The sequence below is a fragment of the Hippocampus guttulatus genome, chromosome 11 (genome assembly GCF_054856545.1).
Source record: "Hippocampus guttulatus isolate MCC_2025c chromosome 11, RoL_Hgut_1.0, whole genome shotgun sequence".
In the NCBI taxonomy this organism is placed as follows: domain Eukaryota; kingdom Metazoa; phylum Chordata; class Actinopteri; order Syngnathiformes; family Syngnathidae; genus Hippocampus; species Hippocampus guttulatus.
In genome coordinates this window covers 17,856,840-17,879,999 of record NC_141271.1, presented here as the reverse complement: position 1 = coordinate 17,879,999, position 23,160 = coordinate 17,856,840, and the positions used below count along the sequence as shown (strand labels likewise).

Here is a 23,160-nt window from a genome sequence, read left to right as displayed (position 1 = left end):
TTTCACTTGAAAGCCACATATTGGATAATTTATGACGCGTCGACAAAGGCATTTATTGCACTGTACTTGTAAAGAAGTTTACTCACATATTTTTTATAGTCATGGTCGCGCCAACGCTTGCATTTCCCAATTTCTGCAGCTGGTGGCAGTATTGCGCTTGTCAACTAACCAACGAAGAAGAATGAGCTCCTTGCAGTTACTAGGCAACGCGAGAAGAGGGAACTTAATATGGCGATGAGCCTGCCACACGACGAAGTAACATTACTGTTGATCATAAACGCCACCACCAAATAGAAAAATTGGTTCCTATTCGCATTTCAGCTGTTGCGCATGCTCAGCATTTCACAGCCAAAATGGAGAAGGAAGAGACGACATTGGTGAGGGAACATTTTACACACGTTTTACTCGCCATTAAGAGCAATAATCTGATGTACCATGACAGCGTTTTTTAAGAGAATAGCGCTCATGTTGTTTTTGGTTAGTGCGTTTGCTCTGCAGTGGTTTACTGGTGCCGATTTTACTCACTCAGTATTAACGTAGAGGTACGGATATTTGTGTAAAAACATTGGTAAAAGTAGAGGAGCACTGATTCAAGTCCTGTACGTCAAGTAAAAATCAACAAGTACAGACTAAGTACAAACCTGGTGATTATTTTTTGTCCGTGACACCTTAGCACACTGAGAAGAAAACACACTGGGAGTAAAAAAGTAAAACGTCTTCCGAAATATAAATGTTAAAGTACAGACACTTGAAAAATCTACTCAAGTACAGTACTAAAGTAAGTTGCACTTCGTTACTTCCCACCTGTGGCGCTTACTCTCTGGTGCTCTTGTTCTCAGGCTTTAATCAGATATTATTGCAACGAAAAGTATTTCAACCACGCTGTGAACGCTGCAGCAGCTGCTCTGACAAAATTCAGAGGTGATCCTGTTCTCAGTTTCTTCCACGGATATGGCACTTTAATGCAAGGTAAACTGAACACTACAAGACAGAAATACTAACCAGTTTTCGGGAGTGAGTGTCTCATCGTAATATAGCCACATCTAACCTTTTTTTTTTAACCACAGATTCAATTCGAGAAGCCACAGCAGAGCTGGATACCCTAAAAGATGCACGAGATGTGTCTCTGTGCACGCTAATGGCACTTGTCTATGCTGAGAAAAAAAAAACAAAACCTGGTAAGACAAGTTATGTCATGTTATTGATGACATATAAATGTACCAGAGTTTTGTTAATGCAGTAATCCCTCGTTTATTGCGGGGTTACGTTCCAAAAAGAACACGTGATAAGATAAATCCATGAAGTAGTCATCTTTATTGTTTTTACAATTATTACGTATACAATACAATCCTGTATTGAATGAAACCATCGATTAAACCTTTTTTCAGGCCCCAGCATTAAAAAAAAAAAATAATAATAATAATACATTATATACGTTTTCTTACGTTTTTTGGTAAGTTGTACAGTGATGAGGTGGGAGACTGTTGACATTCATCTACAGTTCCTTAGCCAATCAGGAAAAAAAATGCAGGAAAAAAATCCATGAAACAGCAAAGCCGTGAAAGATGAACCATGTTATCGGAAGTGATTACTGTATATGAATTGATATCACTGTATTCTAGACAGAGAATTAATTCAAGAAATGGAAGCTAAAATCAAGGAGGACCGCAAAAGTGCATCTCCGCAGAGTCTTTACCATGCCGGCATGTTTCTGTGGCTATTAGGCCGGAATGACAAAGCAAGGGAATACACAGAGCGAATGATCAAACTTTCCAATGGCTCCAAAGAGGTAAGACCACCTTGAGGAACATTCACTATCTTGTGCATGTATGAGGGCGGGGAACAGGTATGACAAATTTGTTCTCTAGGGCATAATCCTGAAAGGATGGATAGATGTCACATGTGGGAAGGATGCATATGCCAGAAAGGCTGGAAAATACTTCGACGAAGGGCTGAAGGACGGCCCAGATGTTTTTGCTCTGATGGGAAAGGTAAACTTGCGAGAATACTCCGACTGAATTTCATCCCTTAACCACAGTTCAACTGTCACGATGGTTGAATTTATCACGTTTTGTATTCCCGTACATCATCGTTCTCTCCTAGGCACAATACTATGAATATCGTCAGAACTACTCTGGAGCATTAGATATGGTTAACAAGATCATTGCCAGTTTCCCTGGATTCTTGCCTGCTCTTATTAAAAAGATGAAGCTGTTTTTAAACCTCCAAGACTGGGAGCAAACAACCGAGGCGGCAATCAGGTCAGCAGTGAGATGGTTTGTCAACTCATTCACCAATGTCATTCTTAATTATTAGCCGCAGATCACTTTCACTTGCACGCTGTGTATCATTTCAGACTTTTACAAATGGATAAAAACAACCTGGACGCACTACAAATGCTAACTCTGCATGCGTTGTGTAAAAATGGAGATATCGCCGAGGTAAAGTCACACCGGAAGTCTATCATCACGTGACATGACATCCCTGATGAACCTATTTGCACTGTTTGTGTATCTCACTTGGCAGTCAACAAAACATCTTGCCAACCTCATCAGCAGTCTGGACATGCTGGAACCGCGCAATCCCGAACTTGCTTATAGACTGTCTCTTGCCTTCACCAGAGTTGTAAGACAAACTTTCTTTGTTTTCACTTTTGTCTGACGTGGAATTTCCACCAATTATGATGCGTTCATTCCTCATAGTGTGGACGAAATGAAAAGGTGCTTGAGCAAGTGTTCAGAATGGTGGAAAAAGCATACTGTGTGACGGAAGGGAACTCGGATTTAGCCACGGAGTTGGGCTACCTGATGGTTCTTCAGGGTAAAATCAAGGAGGCCGTCAAGTGGTACAAGACGGCCATGACTCTGGATGAGACGAGCCTCCCTGCACTGACAGGTGTGTTGCAAAAGCCTTTTATGTAAAGATGAAAGAACAGTTTGACAATTTAGTTTTGTTTATTTATTTAATAATCCATAGTGATTTTTTTTTAAATTTTGAACTCAACAAACACTCCATATATTTTTTTAAAAAAAACGCAAGCTAATGATACATCTTAAAATACATCGTTGATTTCTTTTTTCATTTCTTTTTAAATTCACTTCAGCTTTGCTACGGGACGATATAACCCAGCCCTACTTGCACGATAACTGTGATTTTGTTGCTCAGGTATAATTCGATGCCAGCTGCTAGAAGGCCACCTTGAAGATGCAGACCAACAACTGGAATTTCTCACGGAAATTCAGCAATCCATTGGAAAATCAGGGGTATCGTTGATTAAAAACGCTCTTGTTTTCCCTAACTGTCATCATGGGGCATCTGCTAACCGCACCTAAATATGTTTTTACTATCTCGGCACAATTCTTATTTTTTTCCCCCCATCTAATTAGGACCTCATATTTCTGCGTGCGCTTGTGGCTATCAAAAAGCGCAACCCCCAAGAAGAGGTGACCAAGCTCCTGAACGACGCCGTGGAAACGCACTTCTCAACTCTCCAGGGTCTACCTTTGGGTGCGGAGTACTTTCACAAGTTGAACCCTGACTTCCTCTTACAGATTGTCAAGGAGTACCTTGCCCTGTGTCCCACTAAGGTACAACTTTTGGCTTTTAAATTTCGACCTTGAAAAGGTGTGTTTGGATGATTGTCAAATTCTATTCTCGCCTGACGTGGTTTAGCCTCCAGCTCAGGGCCAGTCCCCTGCCTCTCAGCTCAAGCACTGCGCTGCATTATTGGATACAGTGGTCAAGATTGTGCCAGGGCTCCTTCAAGGGCTCTTCCTGCAAGCCAAAGTCAGATATCAGTCGGGTGAGCGATGCATTTTAAATATGCCGGCTGGTTCTTGGAACTGACTTTTTAACTAACAGTGGACCTGTGTCCGTTCAGGTGATGTCGATGCTGCTCAGAGCAGTCTCCAACACTGCCTGGAACAATGTCCCTCTCACACGGACTCTCATCTGCTCATGGCACAGATCCACTTGCTGCGCGGTAGCGTCACTTTGTGCTCCCAGGCGCTTGAAGTCTGCCTCAGCCATAACTTTGAGGTGAGATCATCGTCATTGTCGCCACGTGTAACTTCGTTCTGCAGTTGGAACGGATTAATTGCAGTGCCATTCATTTCACTGGGAAACATTGCCTTTACCTTCCGTACCATTTGGGAACAATTCGGTTGCTGAGTGGAGTCACGGAACATATTCAGTTCACAAACTAAGGTTCCACTGTACAGTATATCTCTCGTAAAAGACCTTCATGAGCTACCATTCTTATCCATTTCAGATTCAAGAGCATCCCTTGTATCTCCTGATCAAAGCGCAGGCAAAGAAGAAAATGGGTGAACTGACTGAGGCTATTCAGATTTTGCAAATGGCAATGAGTCTTCCCGGGGTCTGCCGGTCCGGCTCATCAGCCAAGTCCAAAAACAGAAAAATCGACCTGAGTTCCGCAGACTGTGTGTCTGTCTTTTTGGAGTTAGCCGAGGCCTTGTGGCTCAACGGAGAACAGGTACAAAGAATGCATATTTGTCATCGGGACTGTGCCGTCCGTGTCTGGACTCATATCCCAAATTAATATCACAGCATGAAGCAGCCAAGGTAATGCAGGATGCCATCAATGAGTTCTCGGGAACGACAGAAGAGCTCCGCGTCACGATTGCCAACGCAGACCTGGCTTTGCTTCGAGGTGACACCGAGTTGGCACTGAGCATGCTCCGAAACATTACACCTGAGCAGCTCTACTACATCCAAGCCAAGGAGAAAATGGCAGACATTTACCTGAACCACAAAAAGGACACGCGCCTGTATGTGAGCTGCTACAGGTGAGCGGTAGTGAATCAGATCTTTGTGTGACTAAAAGTAGTGAGCGAATATGGCAACACTTGTATCTGTGTAAAGAGGGACCTATTTGTTGTAACGTCTTGGTCTGTTCCCCCAGGGAAATGGTGGACAAGCTACCTGGTCCTCAAACATACATCTTATTAGGGGACGCTTACATGTACATTTTAGAGGTGAGTTTGTAGAAGCAATCAATGATTTTCTTTTGGAATATCCTCTCTTGTGCACGTTGGCATTTACGTCCTTGAGATCGACTTGATAGCCGTATCTTTTTTTTTTTTTTTTTTGCTTACCACCCGGTCTTGACTTATCATATACTACTTGAAAAATAAGATGAAATTTGTTGGTGCTGTGGAAAATTTTACAGGTGTTTAATTCAATAATAAAATCAATTAAACTTCACTGAAAGATGTTTTAATGGTGAGCTAATGGTGGCTATCCAGCATCCACTGTGAGTTATCATGGCCACCTACTGTCACTTTTTGGTTCTACATGTTCAATTCAATAAAATTGACTGTGCTATGTAAAAGCTAATTCTGTTTTGTCGAGTCAAAATGACCATTTTAGATACATTTGACATCTATCTCTATCTCTGTGTGTAGAATTCCAATTGCAGAGAGAAATTACTACCACTTCTGCTACTGTCTATGTCAATCACGGATATCTGCAACAGATTTGCAATCATCGATAACTCCAGTTTAAGAATTTAAACCATGCGTACTGGCCGACCACTCACCGTTTACTGTGTTTATCCTCAGCCGGAAAAGGCCATTGAGGTCTATGAGCACGCTCTGGAGAAAACCCCCAAAGATGGTGCTCTTGCTAGCAAGTTTGGGAAAGCTCTGGTCAAGACTCACTATTACGCCAAGGTTTGGAACTCATTTGCAGGGATACGCGTGATTGGCTCTCAGACGGATCTCAGTGTTGACACAAAGCTTCTTGTTACACAGGCAATACATTACTATGAAACGGCGCTGAAGTCTGAGCAGCAGAACTTCCTGCGCTATGACCTGGCTGAGCTGCTGATGAAGATGAAGCAATACGAGCGCTGCGAGAGACTCCTGCATGACTCCCTCTCCCGCGAACCAGGTGTGATTCTCCTCACACAACATAAATCATGCCTGTTCAGGAAACGATGGGATAAAAAATAAATAAAAAATGAAGTGCAACTTGACAGCCAGAGTGGGAACTAGCTATCTTGGCTGCTCTAGAGTTGCTCGTTGTCGCGGCATGGAAAAGCGCACAACGACCCAGTGGGATATATTCAAGTCACTGCAGGATTTAAGCGGATACATTTTTGCAGCTCAAACCCGTAGTTATGTGTCGGCAAAAGAAAGATGCTAGATGAAGTAGCAGCCATTTTTCCAGGTTGTAGCAGTAGGTTTTTTCATTGAGGGTGCGGTGTGGTTTTAGTGTATTCAGTGGACACCGTTTGATTTGTCACTTTCACTAGAAGTCTCATTTCAAATAAGTGGTGATTTTTTTTTTTTTGTTATGTGTGTTTTTGATACTTAAATTTGTCAGGGTTACTAACATTACTCCTCTGTGGCGTTTCAAACGATCGCAAACAGGTAAATTTGATTATCAATTCATTGATTATCTATCTTTTTTTATTTTTTACAGTTACACTCAACATAAAACCAAAACTATCATATGTGCAACTTAGTACTGCTCTACATTTTGCCTTGATTGCTTCAAGGCGCGATTCATTTGTGATCCATTTCCCACAATCAACCTGATGATCAGCGATTCGACTAAGCAAATACTAATGCTGATCCTTCAGTCACATTGTCGTATTTTGCATGGACAAACACCTTTCGCAGGGGCCAAAATGAACCAAAAACGTCCAGTGCGCAACGTTCAGAACAATTTTTTTTAACCCTTTCATGCACCAAAAATAATAACCTGTAACCTGATAACATGATAACCTGTCCACTGTACTAATCGCTGTCCCTGAAAAGGATTAATTCCATGATGATGGCGCTAATGTTTGATGTAATTTACAACTGTTCTCTCGCCCAACAAAGCGAGTGAGCTGTCAGCGCTCTCAGATGATTGCCGTTACCTCATGCTGTTGGCAAAGGTCCTAAATAAGGTTGACAAAACAGAAGAAGCCTTAACAACCTTACAAAGGGTAAGTGTTTGGAATTTTTGGGGGGTTCTCGACGGAAGATTTTAGAGTTTCTGTTTTATATTAAGGCTTTATGCCGTTATCTCTAAGCAATAGAAAACAATAACTGTTACACTGAAGTATGAATCGCAGTGGTAGCGTATGATGCTTGAAATGGATTACGGTTGTTGTCATTTATAAATGGTACCGTTGCTAGGCCCGGGATGTACAGGCCAAAGTGCTAAAGCGAGTGGAACTGGAAGAGCCTGACGCCATCCCCATGCAGAAGCAGCTCGCCGCCAAGATCTGCTCCGAGATCGCTCAGCACTACACGAGTCAGAGGGGCTATGAGAGAGCAATCAAGTTCTACAAAGAAGCTCTTGTTTACTGCGAGACGGATCACAAGGTCTGTACTACTGAATCAAAACGGCCTATGTCCTCCCTGTTGCAGCTGTGCTCGACCAGCCCGAGCATCTTTGTGAATCTCATCCTTCTATGTACTAACGCTCTTGGGGATTCTGGAAGCGGTATAGGATGGTTCTCTTTGAGAGGGATTCACGTAACTCACCATTTGTAGGTGATGCTGGAGTTAGCCCAAATTTTCCTCACCATCGATGAGCTCGATTCGTGTCAGGAACAATGCAGTGTCATCTTGAAGAACGACCAGTTTCACGAAGATGCAACTCTGGTGTGTTCAGTCTTTCACGACGTGCTCGGCCGTTATCCGATTGGAACACTTAACGAGAACTTATTTTCAACACGTGCTGTGTTTAGATGATGGCTGACCTTATGTTCAGGAGACAAGACTACGAGCAGGCCGTCTTCCGCTATCAGCAACTCCTGGAGCGCAAGCCAGGTGCAAAACGGTGGTCATCACTGGCTTTGTCGGTGTCATGATCCTACACACAACTGTCATTTTGACAGGGTGAAAAAGTCACTTGATGCCCAGGATCCGCAAGGGTCCACATAGTCACATTTCATCCATTTTCTACATTTGGACCGGTCGGCAGTCGATCACAAGGCACATATGCCATAAACGAACAACCACTCACGCGCTCACCAGTGGGCAATGTATAATCTTTAATTACCGAACGTGCATGTTGTTTTTGGAATGTGGGAGGGAAACCAGAGTGCCATGGAAAAAAAAAAGACAAAAATACGCACCCGTGGGGAGAACATACAGATGCTCTCAGCCAAGATTTAAACTCAGATTGCGATGTAAATATGATAGACATGGCTTCTATCTGTTTGTGGTACCGACTGATTGCATAATGGATGATTGGAAAAGCATATCAAGCATAGTCATTAATTTTTTTTTTTTTTGACATGGTAGACAACTACCCAACACTGTCACGTCTGATTGACTTGCTGAGGAGGGCGGGAAAGTTGGAAGACGTGCCCAAATGTTTTGATCGAGCGGAAAAACATTCTTCTCGGGCTAAGTTTGACCCTGGTTTTAACTACTGCAAAGGACTTTATCTTTGGTGAGTTCGATTTTGCCTGAGATTTTGCTTAGTGTGCTTTGTGCAGCAGGTAACTAAATTTGTGCTTGTTGCTCAGGTACACTGGGGAACCTAACGCTGCTCTCCGCCACTTCAACCAGGCACGGAAAGACAATGATTGGGGTCAAAACGCAATTTATAACATGATCGAAATCTCCCTAAATCCTGACAGTGACACAATGGGAGGAGAAGTATTTGAGAATTTAGATGGTGAAGTCGGGTGAGTGGAAAAGATTTCATAGACGGTGGTGCCTTGACATAGCAGTTCAATACTTTACAAAAAATAAAATAAAATACAATAATTACATAATTGTTGAACTGTTTTTCTCATACCTTCTCAATCAATTCAAGGCACATTTGGCTTTTTCACACCACCACATAGACACTAATCTATCTGCCTTTTCCCGTTATGTGTTAGCATTAGCAATGGCTAAATTATTTCATGCAGTTGTTTTAAAGACCCACGATGTAATGAATTCTGTTTCATGTTTAGTTTGACAGTAAACGTCAACTGAGAGTGACAATAAACAGCTTAAAGCCTCTTCTTTAAAGAATATTTTCTAATTATATCTGAGAAATTGCTGATTGTAAAGCGAGTTGCGTCAATGCCACCATACTGCGCTTGTATCTCAGGTTTGCGCCTGCTGGTCGATGAGAAATAAAAAAAAAACAGATGAATGACCTCACTCCAATCTCAAGGCACCGCTGTTCTGTATCCGCTTCAGATGTAACTCACTCACTAAAAATGTCAACATCTGTCGACTGTTCTGAAACAGGAACTCGACAGAGAAGCAAGAGACAGAGCAGGTTGCAGTGAGAACAGCTGAGAGGCTCATCAAGGAGATAAAGCCGCAAACGCCTGGTGGACATGTACAGCTTCGTATCCTGGAGAACTACTGCTTACTAGCCACAAAACAAAAAGCAAATATAGAGAAAGCTCTCACTGTTTTCGCAGAGTTTGCAACCAATGAAGTGAGTAATCCATAACGTCATGCTTGAGTGACTGCATTCTTCCCCGTTTAATAAATAAACATAACAGCAGGTTGCTGCGCATTATTTCACCTTCCCATATCACCCATTCCACGAAGATTTTATACATGCCTTCACACTATTTTATTGGTTTTGGAGACACCATTATCGGGAAACAGACAAGGAAGGGAGGGGCCAGTGTTGCTGCCTTAGTCCTGTTTGACCAGGATGTTTTGTGTGCATTTAGAAAGACCACGTGCCAGCACTGTTAGCCATGGCAACGGCATACATGATGCTGAAACAAACTCCTCGAGCCAGGAACCAACTGAAGCGTATCGCAAAGATGACGTGGAATATCGTTGATGCCGACGAGTTTGAGAAGAGCTGGCTGCTCCTGTCGGACATCTACATCCATTCGGGGAAGTACGACTTGGCAGATGACCTCCTAAAGAGATGCCTCAATCATAACAAGGTCTGTCACTGCTTCAGTATGGATTGCACAATCTGGTACTGAACAAGTCAAATTAGTATTGAGCAAAAAAAAAAAAAAACGTTTTTTTTTCCTTCAAAGCTGTATATTATAAAGAATTGAACTCTGTATTTTCTCTGCAGTCATGTTGTAAAGCTTATGAGTATCGAGGTTTCATAATGGAGAAAGAGCAGGCATTCAGAGATGCAGCATTCAACTACGAACTGGCTTGGAAATATGGAAATCAGTCCAACCCATCTATTGGTATGCTCACCAAAATCACTTATGAAGATAAATTTGAATGAATGAATGAGTATTATTTCAAATAATATTTGGAACATTCTACATTTCAGGATACAAGCTGGCGTTCAACTACTTAAAAGCCAAGCGCTATTTTGACGCTATCGACGTTTGCCACAAGGTGAGGTGTCTCAAGGTGCTTACAGTTGGAAAACATCCCGCGATTTTGGAATCACAACTTGTTTTGCTTCATCCACAGGTTCTCGCTGCTCATCCAAACTATCCAAAAATGAGAAAGGACATTTTGGACAAAGCTCGTGCTGCCTTAAGGCCCTAAATTCTTGTTTTTAGTTTTTTTTTTTTTTTTTGTCCTGGGAATTAGTCCATGCAAGTCAACATGGATTTACAGTGATTATTAAAAGTCTACACACCCCTGTTCAAATGCCATGATTTTTGTGATATAAAAAAATGACGAGTAGTGTGGTTTACTGATTGATGACAATTTCACAAATTAATTTTGTGTGTGAGGATTAAGCGGTTCAGATAACGTGTGGATGGAGTTAACTTCAAAACTTGGTGAACCATTAATGTGGCCTACAAAATTAATATAACTGAACTTTTCTAGAGGGGAAGTAAAAAAATAAGTGGTGCCTTAAACTGCCTTTGATTTACACCAAATAAAGTAGGACAGTAAGTCAAATGTTCCAGTCGGCTTTTCTTGACATATTTCTTTTGCTTTCTAGCAGAAGCCTAAAGGTTTTTTTGATGACACTGACCGTTATTTCAAACTGTTCACAATTCCCTCCATCTCTTCTAATGCTGAAGAAAAACAGCTTCAAACATGATGCTGCCATCACCTTTTCGTGATGGCTGTGTTGAGTTTGGAATCGCCGCCAAAAAGTTGTCCAGGTTGTTGGTTACATTACTGATCGAAAATTTTTAGAAATTTCTTTTGGTCACGTTGCGTTTTTGCATCACAACGTTGTTTTATCACAAAAGCATGGCAATTCAACAAGGGTGTGTCGACTTTTTATATCCACTGAATATATACAGTACTGTTGTAAAATAGACAAAGGTTAAGAGTTCTTTCTTTCCCAGATAAGTTGAATTTACATTCACTTTAATATTTTCATCATCACTTTGCAATGAAAAGCATATATCCAAAACACAAATAAAGATTATTTTTGTATGTCTTTATGTGTCATATTTTCAGACTGTCCTGCAAGCCTTTCTGTATAATTTCCACCCTACTGCTGTAGGATTCGCTACGCCTGCATGATTGTCTGCGCAATCTCCGTCTCAAAATTTGTTACAAAGATAACGTTCAGTTTTGAATCTCAGTGACCGCGGGTTATTTATTCATTAATACATTTATTATTGTGGTTCTAGCTTGCAGTGTTTAACTGCTTTATCATTTGGCAGATCTTATTGCCACAGTTGAGTTGAATCTCATTGATTAACCAGTGAGTCTGTTGGATAGCCTGATGGCAAAACACATTTGTTTTGTTTTGTTTTACTAATTACACTCTTCAACAGCAGTCTTTATTCAGAGATGGCTTTAAGTGTCCTCCAGCGTACTTTTGGCCCTGATTTTAAAGCGTCTTACTTTTTTTTTCTAGCACATCTTTTTTGGGGGGATATTTTAATTGTTTTGTTTTTAGGTTTGACCTATAAAAGCTTGTGCAGTACGGGTTTTACCATGTAATTTATATTTCTGATGTTTCATTAAAAAAATCTACCAGTTTATGAACCTTACCTGAATTCAATGATATTAATAAATATATTACATATTATTATTATTATGTAATAGAGAAAAACAAGGAAAGATTTGGAATAAGAGCACAAAATTGATCTCGAAACGTTTACTTGCATCTTTGCATTTGTCTGCCAGTGTTATGTAAGAACAGTTTATTTAACCAATATTTAAGCAGTGTTAATGTTCAAACTCCAGTTGCAGAGGTTGGCAAAAATAGTAAACATATTTTTAAGAATAAACCCCTTTCTTGCTTTTACTTTTTTCCTTTTATCTTAGTCATCATTGCGGTACTTGTAGATCTTACTGTTTTTGGATTGTATTTCTGTACGATACGTGGATGCTTGCAGTGTGTGAGCCAGCCCAGTTGAAGGCAGACACACTGCACAGTAGTGGCCGAGGGCAGTTTCCCCCACTGGTGCGATCCACGTCGCTGCTCCTCTTGACATCAAACTCCTCATCGGCACCACTGAAGCAAAGAGCTGGGAGATTTTTGATCCATCGACAGGTAAGTGTTGGGATGTGAAAACAAGAACCAATGCATCATTGTTTTCACGAATTATTATTGTTCTTTTTGTCATTTTTCATTTAACTTTCGCCAGATTTTCTCGGTGCGGAAATCCAGCGCGTTCCTCCACTATTTGTATCCCAGCAACCTGATGAATGGAGCTCTTGAACAAACGCCACCGGCATCATCCTTCATTGATTCATTTAACGCGAGCGACTGCACAATAAACACACGCCCGCCTTTATGAACCGAGACTGTAAACTTCACGAAAAGGCGACTGCGTGTCCTCATGTAAGTTACAACTTATAAATGATTTTGAATATTTGGTTTGCAAATAAGACATTTCATATTTGTTGGCTTTTTCTCCTTTTATTGCAGCCATGGAGTCTGACACGCATAGTTCGCGCATGCGCACAACTAGGTCCCCGCCCCCTACCTGAGAGCGGCGCACCTGGATCCAACTAGACGGAAGTTTGGCCAAGTACAAATCTTTTTTAGGGTTTTTTTTTCTCTCTCTCTCTACCCGACCAAAACCAGCTTCTCCTTCGCGTCGGTGTAGGCAGCGACGCGTAACCCGGTCGGAAAGAGACATGAATTCGGTCCTTGTGTTTTTGTTGGAGTCGATTTGGGAGTTTTTTTTTATCGCACGTCGGGCTCCCTGAATCATGGTAAGCTTTTGTGATTTTTCCCCCCTAACGGAATCCTCAGTAGTGTGGTTTACTGATTGATGACAATTTCACAAATTAATTTTGTGTGTGAGGATTAAGCGGTTCAGATAACGTGTGGATGGAGTTAATTTTAGTACTTGTTCTATATCGAACGAGTTGTATGTTTAACCGCACGAGGTCAACTTTTCCTGTGTTATGTCGGAGAGCAAAGTCATTACAGTATTGCCATAAAGTGCCTTTGAGACCTCCCCAAAAGCTTGACTTATTATTGCGCTTCATATCAAGTGTATTTAGATGTTATGATGTTAGAAATACCTTGGTAAAGCTCTCACACGGTTAAAAAAATCTATATTTTAACTGCAAGCAGACAATGCACACATAAACACCAACTGTGTGTGTGTGTGTGTAAAATTGCAAATGTTAATTTATTCACATGAGACCAGCATTATGAGGCTGAGCAAGGAGGGGCAACGCTGTTAGTTCATTCAACGTGTGTGGACGGCACGAAAAACGAAAGCAGGGATTGCTGGAACTTGAAATTGCATCGTAAATTAAAACGATAAAGAAAAATGTTGGTCTTTTTTGGTCATATTCTGTGTAATTTGCACTCATTTTGGCATTGACAAAAAAAGCCAACCTTAGAAAAATCGGATCGGGCATAAGCAAGTTACAACGTAATTTTTATGCCTTTCATTTTGATTAAAACATTCTACCTGCCAACATGGTTGACACGCCTTTTAGCTGGGTTTCTATGTCAGCATCTGTAACATTGGAAAATATGCAGCTAATCCATGCGATCAAGATCGGCCGATCTCGCTTCTGGATAATCCGATCGGAATTGACAGTATTCAACCCTGTATGGAACAGTCCGAGCCTCAAGTGGTTCTCGTGCCTGGAAATGGATGGTTTTGGGGAAAGTCTGTATCTCAACCCAAAAATGGAGGCCATACAGGTTTTCCAACTTTGTCTTTGGGGGATAATCCTAATGATTTTTTTATATTACCGGTATGATTAAAAAAAAAAAAAGTTTGTTTTAAGACAGACACAAACTCAGCCAGCACAATTGCGGGCAACCAGTCTGACAGAAAATGGCCGCTTTTCTTCACCCACCCAGCCACTCCTTACACATACTGTAGCTGGCAAACCACTGTGATTGACATCTCGATGATAGAAACTTAGGACTCCTCATTGTGCCAATGTTTGGCCGCTTCAGTTTACTTATTCTGCTCCTTTTTAATGATGACTGAGTGGTTCTGTCGAGGACATAAACGACACTTTATAGTGATGTAAAACCTAGAAGTGAAGCTGACTTTTGACACTGGTTCTCTATCGATGCATTGCAGTTGGGACTGCAGTTTAAACCCAGCCTGGGTCTCCATCCAAGAAGAATGACAATACTGCGCCGAGTGTTCCGACGACGACTGCATCCTCTGAAACTGATCGTAGCTGCACTGGTCTTTGTCACGTTTGTGTTCTTGATACAATGGGAAGTGGAGAGCCGAAGTCAACGGGAGGATCCGTGGCTCAAGGAGATCAAAGAGAAGCAGGATACCATGCTGGGCATGGTGATGGGAGCGGTTAATAACTTCAGGGACGCCATGCCCAAGTTGCAGATTAGAGCCCCCATACGTCAGAAGCACAGTGCGAACGGTGCGTCCTGCTTGCCGGGTCGCTACACAGCCGCCGAGCTCAAACCGGCCTTGGAGAGGCCTCCCCAGAACCCGCTGGCGCCCGGCGCCGCTGGCAAGCCCTTCCGGACGGACTCGCTGAGCCCCGCAGAACAGAAGGAAAAAGAGACGGGCGAGCAGAAGCACTGCTTCAATCTGTATGCCAGCGATCGCATCTCCCTGAGCCGAGACCTGGGCGCCGACACGAGACCACCAGAGTATGTTTGCTTGCGCACTCTTCATCCTGTTCATACAAAAGAACTCATGTTTGACTTGATCTTAAACTCGATATGGAGTCGGCAATGTTTGTGCCAACCAAATTGTGCTCACTCCTTTCCCAAATAATTGCACAGCACCAAAGCTGCGGTTGCACCTACTTGTTGTGCTGTGCCGATTTATAACAGAAATGATAATAGTAATAAAACAATAACATTCAACTGGCACACTATGACAAAAGTATAGACCGCAAACCCCACCTACTTGTGCTATGTCCATTTGTAACTGAATAGTCTGATAATCCAGAGACCACAAACACTTGTGAAAAGTGACCTATCATAATGTTGCAAAACTATTTACAAAAATATGTTCCCCACTTAAGCTTTAGCCATTTACAGAAGTTTGAGGAAACTGTCCCTTTAGTTTTTCCAAGGTAAACTCGAAATCATGGGTGGGCAATTAATCTTGCAAAGTGACCAAAAGAGAAAGTGGAACGCTTAGGCGAAGCCAACATGCAAATCTTAAATAATTTCGCTAACATTAGGACCGATGTTGTTGTTTTTGCTTGTCTCTTTTTTTTTCTCCATTTTTTCTTTGACTTCGTTGTCACAGTGAGGGCCGGTCAAAGACCGTGGGCGGGCCAGATGTGGCCCCTGAGCCGTATTTTGTGCAAGTACTATAAATTACAATGGAAGCTCTAAATTCATGATTCCCATAGGAAATAATGGCGCAGAGGAAATGTGTTATGTCATTTTTTTGTTAACATTCTTAACTGTCATACAAGTGAAAAATAAGTTCCCCGCTGGAAATCACAAATTATGTTGGCAAAGCTAATGGCGACCCCAGAGTCTTGCTGCTTTGAGTAAGAGTCTTCTTACTTCAACTAACTTCTGCTTAATATTCATCTTCTTATAGTTCTTTCTTATCTTTCCCCGTCAACGTCCATTTTGAGTCTGTCCCTTCTACGGAATAAGTGTTGCAAAAAATATATATTTTTTAATCATTCTGAGCTTCTCTGCGGTCGTCTGAGGTCTTGCCCAATACATTATGGCATCTTGTGACGTCATCCCCAAAAATAGATTTGAATTGGAATTGTTACAAATATCAAAAGTTAAAAAAACAAAACACTGTTGTTAGCGTTCAAACTTTATCAGTCAAGTCATATTGGGGCCGAGAATGGGGGCGTTGACCAGGTTCCATATGCAGAGGTTCTACTGTAACTTCCTTTTTGTGGAGGTGAAGCGCAAAAACACTCGGGTCTTTGCATAACATAGATTGTGGTATTGGGGGTGGGGTGGGGGGGGCGGTAATACAAGACTCGAGCCTGAGCTCCAGCAAATCCATTGCGTTTGGTTTTTGCAAGTGGAGTCAGACAGAAACCACAGAGATGATTGCTCTCACGGAGACTTTGCTTCAGCATGCCTACCCATATTAACCGGGTAGGCCAACTCAAGCAAAGTCACTTACATTTGGTTCATGACAGCACACCCCTCTGAGGTGCCCCCATCTCAGCCCGCATGCCATCGCAGTACACGTAACGTACACAACAACCAGATGCGTAATTTTTAATCTCTGACAATCAAATAGTTTCTCCCACTGCCCATTTGAAGGAAAAAATAAATAAAATGTTGCCACCCCACACGGTGTCACAGCAGTAATCAAACACGGCATAGAGGAAGCCTTCCGGAGTGCTCGGGACAGATAGATCTTTGTGCCTCTCTCCGCAGATGTATTGAGCAAACCTTCAAGCGATGCCCTCGCTTGCCAACCACCAGCGTGATAATCGTCTTTCACAATGAGGCTTGGAGCACCCTGCTCAGGACGGTGTACAGCGTCCTGCATACATCCCCTGCCATTCTCCTCAAGGAGATTATCCTGGTGGACGACGCCAGCGCTGATGGTAAAACGGGGGGGGGGGGGGGGGGCCTTAGGAGCCAATCACTCGTTTCTCTTTGCAGGGTTTGATTTCATGCGGTGCGGTGGGGAGGAAGCCCTTTTCCTCTATTGTAGCTGGAGGAAGTGAGAAGTGAAGGTGAATACTTTCCCTAAGAGGACTTCACAGTCAGAGCTCCGAAATGACTCTTGCAAAAAAAGAGGCCCGGTGGAGGGAAGTAACAGAATCCTTGGGGAGACTTCAGTCCATTTGGAGCCTTTTAGATTCAGTTACTGAAAGGGAGCCAGGCCCACACGTGGTGGCCGGATAGGCAGCAGCCGTACTCTGTGGAAACAGGTTTGACCAAATAGCTGCCCATATTGAGGATTAGCAGCAAAGCTAGCTTTCCTTTATTCTGGTTGAGTCACGCATGCCAACGATTGTGAGTTTTATCAGCTGGACAGTCCCCGCGCCTTTTATATGGAGCTTAACCAGATGGTTTATAACTGTCAAACTCATTCACGGTGTCATTTTAACCTTTTTGATACTTGCCTTTCAGATGTGCTTAAGGGCGAGTTGGACGAGTATCTGAAAGCTCTCGGTATTGTCCGGGTCGTCCGGCAAGTAGAGAGGAAAGGCCTGATTACTGCTCGATTACTGGGCGCGTCTGTGGCTACCGGTGACACCCTCACCTTTCTGGATGCCCATTGTGAGTCCACACCATTATAGTTAGTATTTGTTTCATTGTGACTTTTTTTTTGTTGTCGTTTTTCAAGTAGGTTTATTTTATTTATTTATTTATTTTGGGAGCATGCTTTGTTTGTAAATTTGCATAGTTTTAGTGTTGTTTTAGTTTTTATTTATTTTTAAATTCATATAAAGTCTATACGAGTACAAGTTTTCTAAAAAGTCTTGGCTCGTGCAAACTCCTTGGTCGTCACATTGCGTGCCAGACACGCCGATGACCGTAGTGAAGGAGCCGGTGTGAGTCCGTTTCTTGTCCTCGCAGGCGAATGCTTTCACGGCTGGCTGGAGCCGCTGCTTGCCAGGATTGCGGAGAACTCGACCGCCGTGGTCAGTCCTGACATATCAACCATTGACCTCAACACCTTTGAGTTCATGAAGCCGTCCCCGTCCGGCCAGAACCACAACCGGGGCAACTTTGACTGGGGCTTGTCCTTTGGATGGGAGAGTCTTCCGGATCATGAGAAAAACAGGAGGAAGGACGAAACGTACCCAATTAAGTAAGCCGAGCGTCCCGCGACATGGACTCTTGCGAAAACGACTTTTTCATTCAAGTCTTTTGCAGGACGCCCACTTTTGCCGGCGGGCTGTTCTCCATCTCCAAGGAATATTTCTACCACATTGGAAGCTATGATGAGCAAATGGAAATCTGGGGTGGCGAGAATATTGAAATGTCTTTCAGGGTAAGGAATGCCCAGGCATAAACGTACCTCATTTCCACCAAGCAGGTGTCCGGTCCACAAGGGGCACTCATCCTGCATGTTCTCGATGTTTAGCTCCTCCAACTCACCTGATTCAAATGATCAGGACTGCAGAGCTTGCTGATGAGCTGATCATTGGAATCAGGGCCGGAGTTTGACAGCCGCTTCTATTGTATTGTGACTTTGCAGACGCTAGCGTGATCAAATTATGTCTTGTAAATGTGTGTCAAAGCTGTTATTTCATACTGTACTACACTGTACAATAAGCTACTATTGTCATGTCACAGCAGCGATTCCCATTGTGGCGTACACTCACTGAATTTTGTTGTCAAATTGTAGAAAATGCAACTTTTTTTTCTCTCGCATACATTTCAGTTGTATTCTTACTTATATGTAGGTCCTTTTTTTTAAACTTATCTAAAAGTGTAATTGAATCATTAAGTGTTTTTTAAAAAAAATCTGAACTGTATAATGTTACAGTATCTTAAAATAATAAACCCCATTTGGTGTTTGGCTCTGTAGGCTGTTTTTTTTATTATTTTGGGGTTTTTTTCTGAAGGAAACCCCCCCCCCCCCCCCTTCCCACCCCCAACAAATCCTCAGCTGAACTCGTTTTTCTGTGACAAGCGCGTATCAGAACACATTTTATATTACAGGATGTTCTGCTCTCAATTGTGAACATTTTGAGTTTTGGACCTTTCCTTTGCAACATTGTTACAAAGTCAACACCTTCGCTCTCTCATTCCCAAACATTTGACCAGAAGTGGGAACAATTCTAAATAACAGTCCATCTGTCACATTTCAGACTTGATCACAGATTTCCGCCAGCCCCATGAACCTTGTCTAAAATACAGAAATATGAACACCTCACAAGGGTGAAATACACTTTTTGGGGCGGATAAACCCACTTGTGTTCTCTGCTACTGTATGTCAGCCTTGGTCTTGGTACTTTGAGAGCTAAATATTCATGATGTGGTATTTGGTGTCAAAAGTTGGATCACCCCGTACAGTACTTAATTGTAGCTGACATGACAATTGCCAAACTGTACCTCGTAAGTGGAAACGAGGCTTGAAGTGTTTTTGTTTTTTTAATGGTGTTGACCTGTCAACCACAGGTCTGGCAGTGCGGCGGGCAGCTGGAGATCATCCCGTGCTCCGTCGTGGGCCACGTTTTCCGCACCAAGAGTCCCCACACTTTTCCCAAGGGCACGCAGGTCATCGCCCGCAACCAGGTCCGACTGGCCGAGGTCTGGATGGACGAGTATAAGGAGATCTTCTACCGTCGTAACCAGCAAGCGGGACAGATGGCCAAAGATGTACGTGTTTACTTCTCATCGGCGTTTACCCAGTTAATCACTTCAAATCTACTTTCACGCGCTGTTTTTTTTTATTTTTATTTTTTTTATTGACGCAATAGTGGTAGCGCTTCAGGACCTCTCTTCTTGAAGGCAAGTTTAAACATATCCTTCTGCTAATTACCAAGCAGCGGCGGTTGTATGTCTCAACACTACACGCGAGGTGAAATACGTTCTGCAGGTTCAAGTGTAGGATTACAAAGAGGGTCCAAAGTGCAGTATTTAACTCATTTGGGGGGGGAAAAGGAAGCACATTGTTTGAAAAGAAATAAATGGCCGCGATGAAAGCTTGCTGGCAGCAGGCAGCGACCCAAGGCTGGCAAATGACAGAGGCTCGTAGCGTTTCCTGAAATGTGGTCTCCTAGGTGCCATAAAAAGCTCCCTCGGGGCTCCGCCTCGAGTAACCTTCCAACATGCATTCTTGAAGGAGTCCTGCGCACTAGCTATCACTTTGGAGGAGGATAAGTAGCATCATCTACATTTCGGAATTTCAAAAATACCGGTAATCTTTTCGACAACAATAACAATTCGACACTTTGTAACAAATATAATTGCCGTTCGGGAGGACATGTTCCAGAATGCTCTGCGTGAAAAAGTCAACTGCCCAAAGCTTGCGTCATGTATCCACAAACGGGTTGAGAGTAGGCATGCGGCGGCATCGGATGCTGATATAACATTCGTCAAAAACGGCAAGGTCTCGCGGTACTGCCGTGTTGCAATTACAGCTCGGAAATGTCTTATAGTTGGAGCATTTCTGTCACAACACTTGAAATGGGGGTTAAAAAAAGTAAATTGGTTGCACTCTGCGTTAACAATACGAACAGAAGCTGTGCTGCAGTGCCGCCACTCAAATTCACATTTTCTGACTCGCAACATGTCTGGGGAATCTCACCCCTCCCGCCAGAATGAGCAGTGCAGTGTGTGTTGAAGAAGAAAGCGTGCGGAAACAACAAATATGAAATGGAATTACTTTTCATTCAATTCAATTGTCATGATCGTTTGTGAGGGTGGAACGGATTATTGGCATTTCCATTCATTGCAATGGGTTAAGATGATTTGCAATAGGAGTGTTTTGAGTCGCAGAATGAATGAAAATGTTTTTATTTTTTAATATTTTTTTAAACAAAGCCCGCATACACACGTCAGTGCAAGTGCAACAAAAATGGTCAAATATCTGTCCAGTGTATCCATGTTAGTCTTAATCTAGACCTTAACATGATTTAGAACATCCCATCTTCTTCGATAATGTCAAGTTTCATTGTTTGTTTCGGCCGTGTTTTGTTCTCCAGAAAACCTTTGGGGATGTCTCAAAGCGCGTCGAGCTCCGTGAGCGGCTGCAGTGCAAGAGCTTCTCCTGGTATTTGAAGAACGTCTATCCAGAGGTCTTCATGCCCGATCTGAACCCCCTGCGCTTTGGCGCGGTAAGTGTGAACACTGACCCGTCAGCCCCCCCCCTTCTGCTCAACTCCTAATCCTCAGGGCTCAGTGTAGCCGCTGCGGGTTTGTACTCGGGACCTCCAGCGAGTCCGGAGCAGTTCCAATTGGACGCCACTGACTCTCTGCAGACACTCAAGCTGTTTGAACAGCTTGCCGGGGTTTGTTAGCTTTTCATTTGGTGTCCTTTCTTTGTGTTTAGGTGAAAAATGTGGGCAAGGACTCTTGTCTGGATGCCGGCGAGAACAATGACGGGGGCAAACAGCTGATCATGTACCCATGTCATGGACTGGGAGGGAACCAGGTTTCAAGAGAACGCCTTCTATTGCTTATCAACAAAAATTGAATAACGGTTTAATCTTTTCATTACTTTTTTTTGTTGTTTGTTTGTTTGCTCGCACCTGTAGTATTTTGAGTTCTCCACGCATCATGAGATCCGACACAACATTCAGAAGGAGCTTTGTTTGCACGGGGTGCAGGGGCCCGTCAAGCTGGAGGCCTGCCAGTATAAAGGCAGGAACACGGCTGTAGGACCAGAGCAAAAGTGGCAGATGCAGGATGTAAGTTTGATCTAGGGCTCAACCATTTTGAAAAGTGATCTTGTTGCGGCCCCCCCCCCCCACCTCCACCCTCCTCAGGCGAACGTGTAACTTTTAAATTTGTCATCAAAACGTAAGCGTCAGTTCACATCAGAACACCCAGCGTGCAAAGCAATTTGTCTGTTTATCCGTACACGATGGTGAAAAAGACTGACATGTTTAGTGACAAATATTTTCTTTTGAGAGATGAACTCAGAATTTTGGGAAAGAAAATGGCTTTTGCTGGGAACTACAAAATATATACATTTAAAAAAGAAAAAAGTTTTTTATGGCCTCATTTCCACGTGTGTTTTTCACAAAAATGTTAGGGAATAAAATGTGTCTTTTTGTTTGTCTTCAACTAGAACCAGTTAATCTACCTGCCGAGAAGCAACATGTGTCTGAGTGCCCGCTTTGAGCATCCCTCCCTCACTCCATGCGACCCTTCAGACAGATACCAGCTTTGGGCCTTTATCTGACTGCGGACCTCTTGAGTATCCCTTTTTTTTAAATATATAGATTCCTGACCGCAATGACTTTTTAATTTATTTTTAACACATGAAAACAGAACTGTCGCTGCTTCAAAGTTTGAATGTCTGGCGAAAGCACGTCGGGGGCCACCGTGGGGAGGAAACGTTTTGGACACGTTGCCTCCGAGCACAGTGTGCACTCAAAGATGCTCGGAATCATGAAGGTGCACTGAGCTGACTGGTGCCTTTTTTTTTTTTTTTTAATCAAATGTACGAACAAAAGTATTGGGACACATGGCCATTAAACATACCGAATTTAGGCCAAAATCTTCCACTCTCCTGGGAAGATTTTAACCAGATTGTCAATTTCTTTCACTTCAAACCATCTTATCAGGCCTTGATGGATCTGCGCAAAGTTGTTCCTACTAAATTGGAAGCAGGATTAAGATAAATTCGGACATTTAGGAATCCATTGATACCTTAGAGCTGTGCCCCAAGACTTTTGTCCCTACGTGTAGTTTCACTTGGCCTCGTATGAGCATTGTAACGTGCTGTATGGCACCTACGTGAAGCCAACATTGAATCGTATAGCTATTAAATGACAAAATAACAATGACAAGATAAACAAACGCCTTACAATTAGCGCACCAAAGACACTGACTCAAAAAACGGAAACACAAACGTGAGCACAGTCCTTCAAAGAATCTATTTTTAAGACCACTTTCACCCAGTGCCTTAAATGCCATTTTATTTTATACGAGGTGGGGGAAAAGGTGATCTACTGCATGAGTGTGTGGGGAGTACCGTTGTTGCGGGGTTCATTGTTTTCTTGGTATGAAGTTGGCTGCCTCTGAAACGCCCTGATGCAAATGCCGCAATGCTTACCTGCCTATGTGTACTTCAATTTGACGGACCAACACGCTGTGCTGTAAGAGGCCAAACTCATTTGTGCTAGTTATCCTAAATACTGCAAACTTGACCAGCCTTACTGTGTGGTTTTCATGTCAAACTGGGGGAACTTGGAAAAAATAAATGTGCAGCCATTTGTCTATATTAAGCGTCTCCTGCAGGGGGCGTCG

At 42.7% G+C, this 23,160-nt stretch overlaps 2 protein-coding genes across 4 annotated transcripts; both read left to right on the top strand.

Annotated features, from left to right (window-relative positions):
* Positions 1–217: 217 nt before the first annotated feature.
* Positions 218–11,307, top strand: ttc21b (tetratricopeptide repeat domain 21B). Of its 2 annotated transcripts, XM_086124343.1 has the most exons (29): positions 218–377; positions 840–969; positions 1,068–1,178; positions 1,623–1,789; positions 1,869–1,991; positions 2,104–2,261; positions 2,357–2,441; positions 2,527–2,625; positions 2,703–2,895; positions 3,166–3,263; positions 3,387–3,587; positions 3,673–3,802; positions 3,881–4,038; positions 4,271–4,495; positions 4,570–4,808; positions 4,925–4,997; positions 5,583–5,693; positions 5,775–5,913; positions 6,852–6,958; positions 7,152–7,340; positions 7,512–7,622; positions 7,709–7,790; positions 8,268–8,418; positions 8,495–8,656; positions 9,213–9,408; positions 9,653–9,877; positions 10,018–10,138; positions 10,228–10,295; positions 10,374–11,307. In XM_086124343.1, exons 1-29 carry the CDS (start codon positions 354–356, stop codon positions 10,449–10,451), a joined length of 3,954 nt encoding a protein of 1,317 aa, XP_085980469.1. In that variant the 5' UTR covers positions 218–353; the 3' UTR covers positions 10,452–11,307. The 2 variants fall into 2 exon arrangements, with proteins under 2 accessions (XP_085980469.1, XP_085980471.1); XM_086124345.1 differs by lacking the exons at positions 218–377; positions 840–969; positions 1,068–1,178; positions 1,623–1,789; positions 1,869–1,991 and having other exon boundaries at positions 2,140–2,276.
* Positions 11,308–12,278: 971 nt separating this feature from the next.
* Positions 12,279–23,132, top strand: galnt3 (UDP-N-acetyl-alpha-D-galactosamine:polypeptide N-acetylgalactosaminyltransferase 3 (GalNAc-T3)). 2 transcript variants are annotated; one of them, XM_086124543.1, is made up of 14 exons: positions 12,279–12,375; positions 12,470–12,666; positions 12,754–13,043; positions 14,387–14,928; positions 16,654–16,826; positions 17,359–17,508; positions 17,809–18,043; positions 18,109–18,226; positions 19,360–19,560; positions 20,889–21,020; positions 21,236–21,337; positions 21,441–21,593; positions 21,977–22,105; positions 22,180–23,132. In XM_086124543.1, exons 3-13 carry the CDS (start codon positions 13,041–13,043, stop codon positions 22,088–22,090), a joined length of 1,923 nt encoding a protein of 640 aa, XP_085980669.1. In that variant the 5' UTR covers positions 12,279–12,375; positions 12,470–12,666; positions 12,754–13,040; the 3' UTR covers positions 22,091–22,105; positions 22,180–23,132. The 2 variants fall into 2 exon arrangements, with proteins under 2 accessions (XP_085980669.1, XP_085980668.1); XM_086124542.1 differs by having other exon boundaries at positions 21,977–23,132.
* The last annotated feature ends 28 nt before the right edge of the window (positions 23,133–23,160 follow it).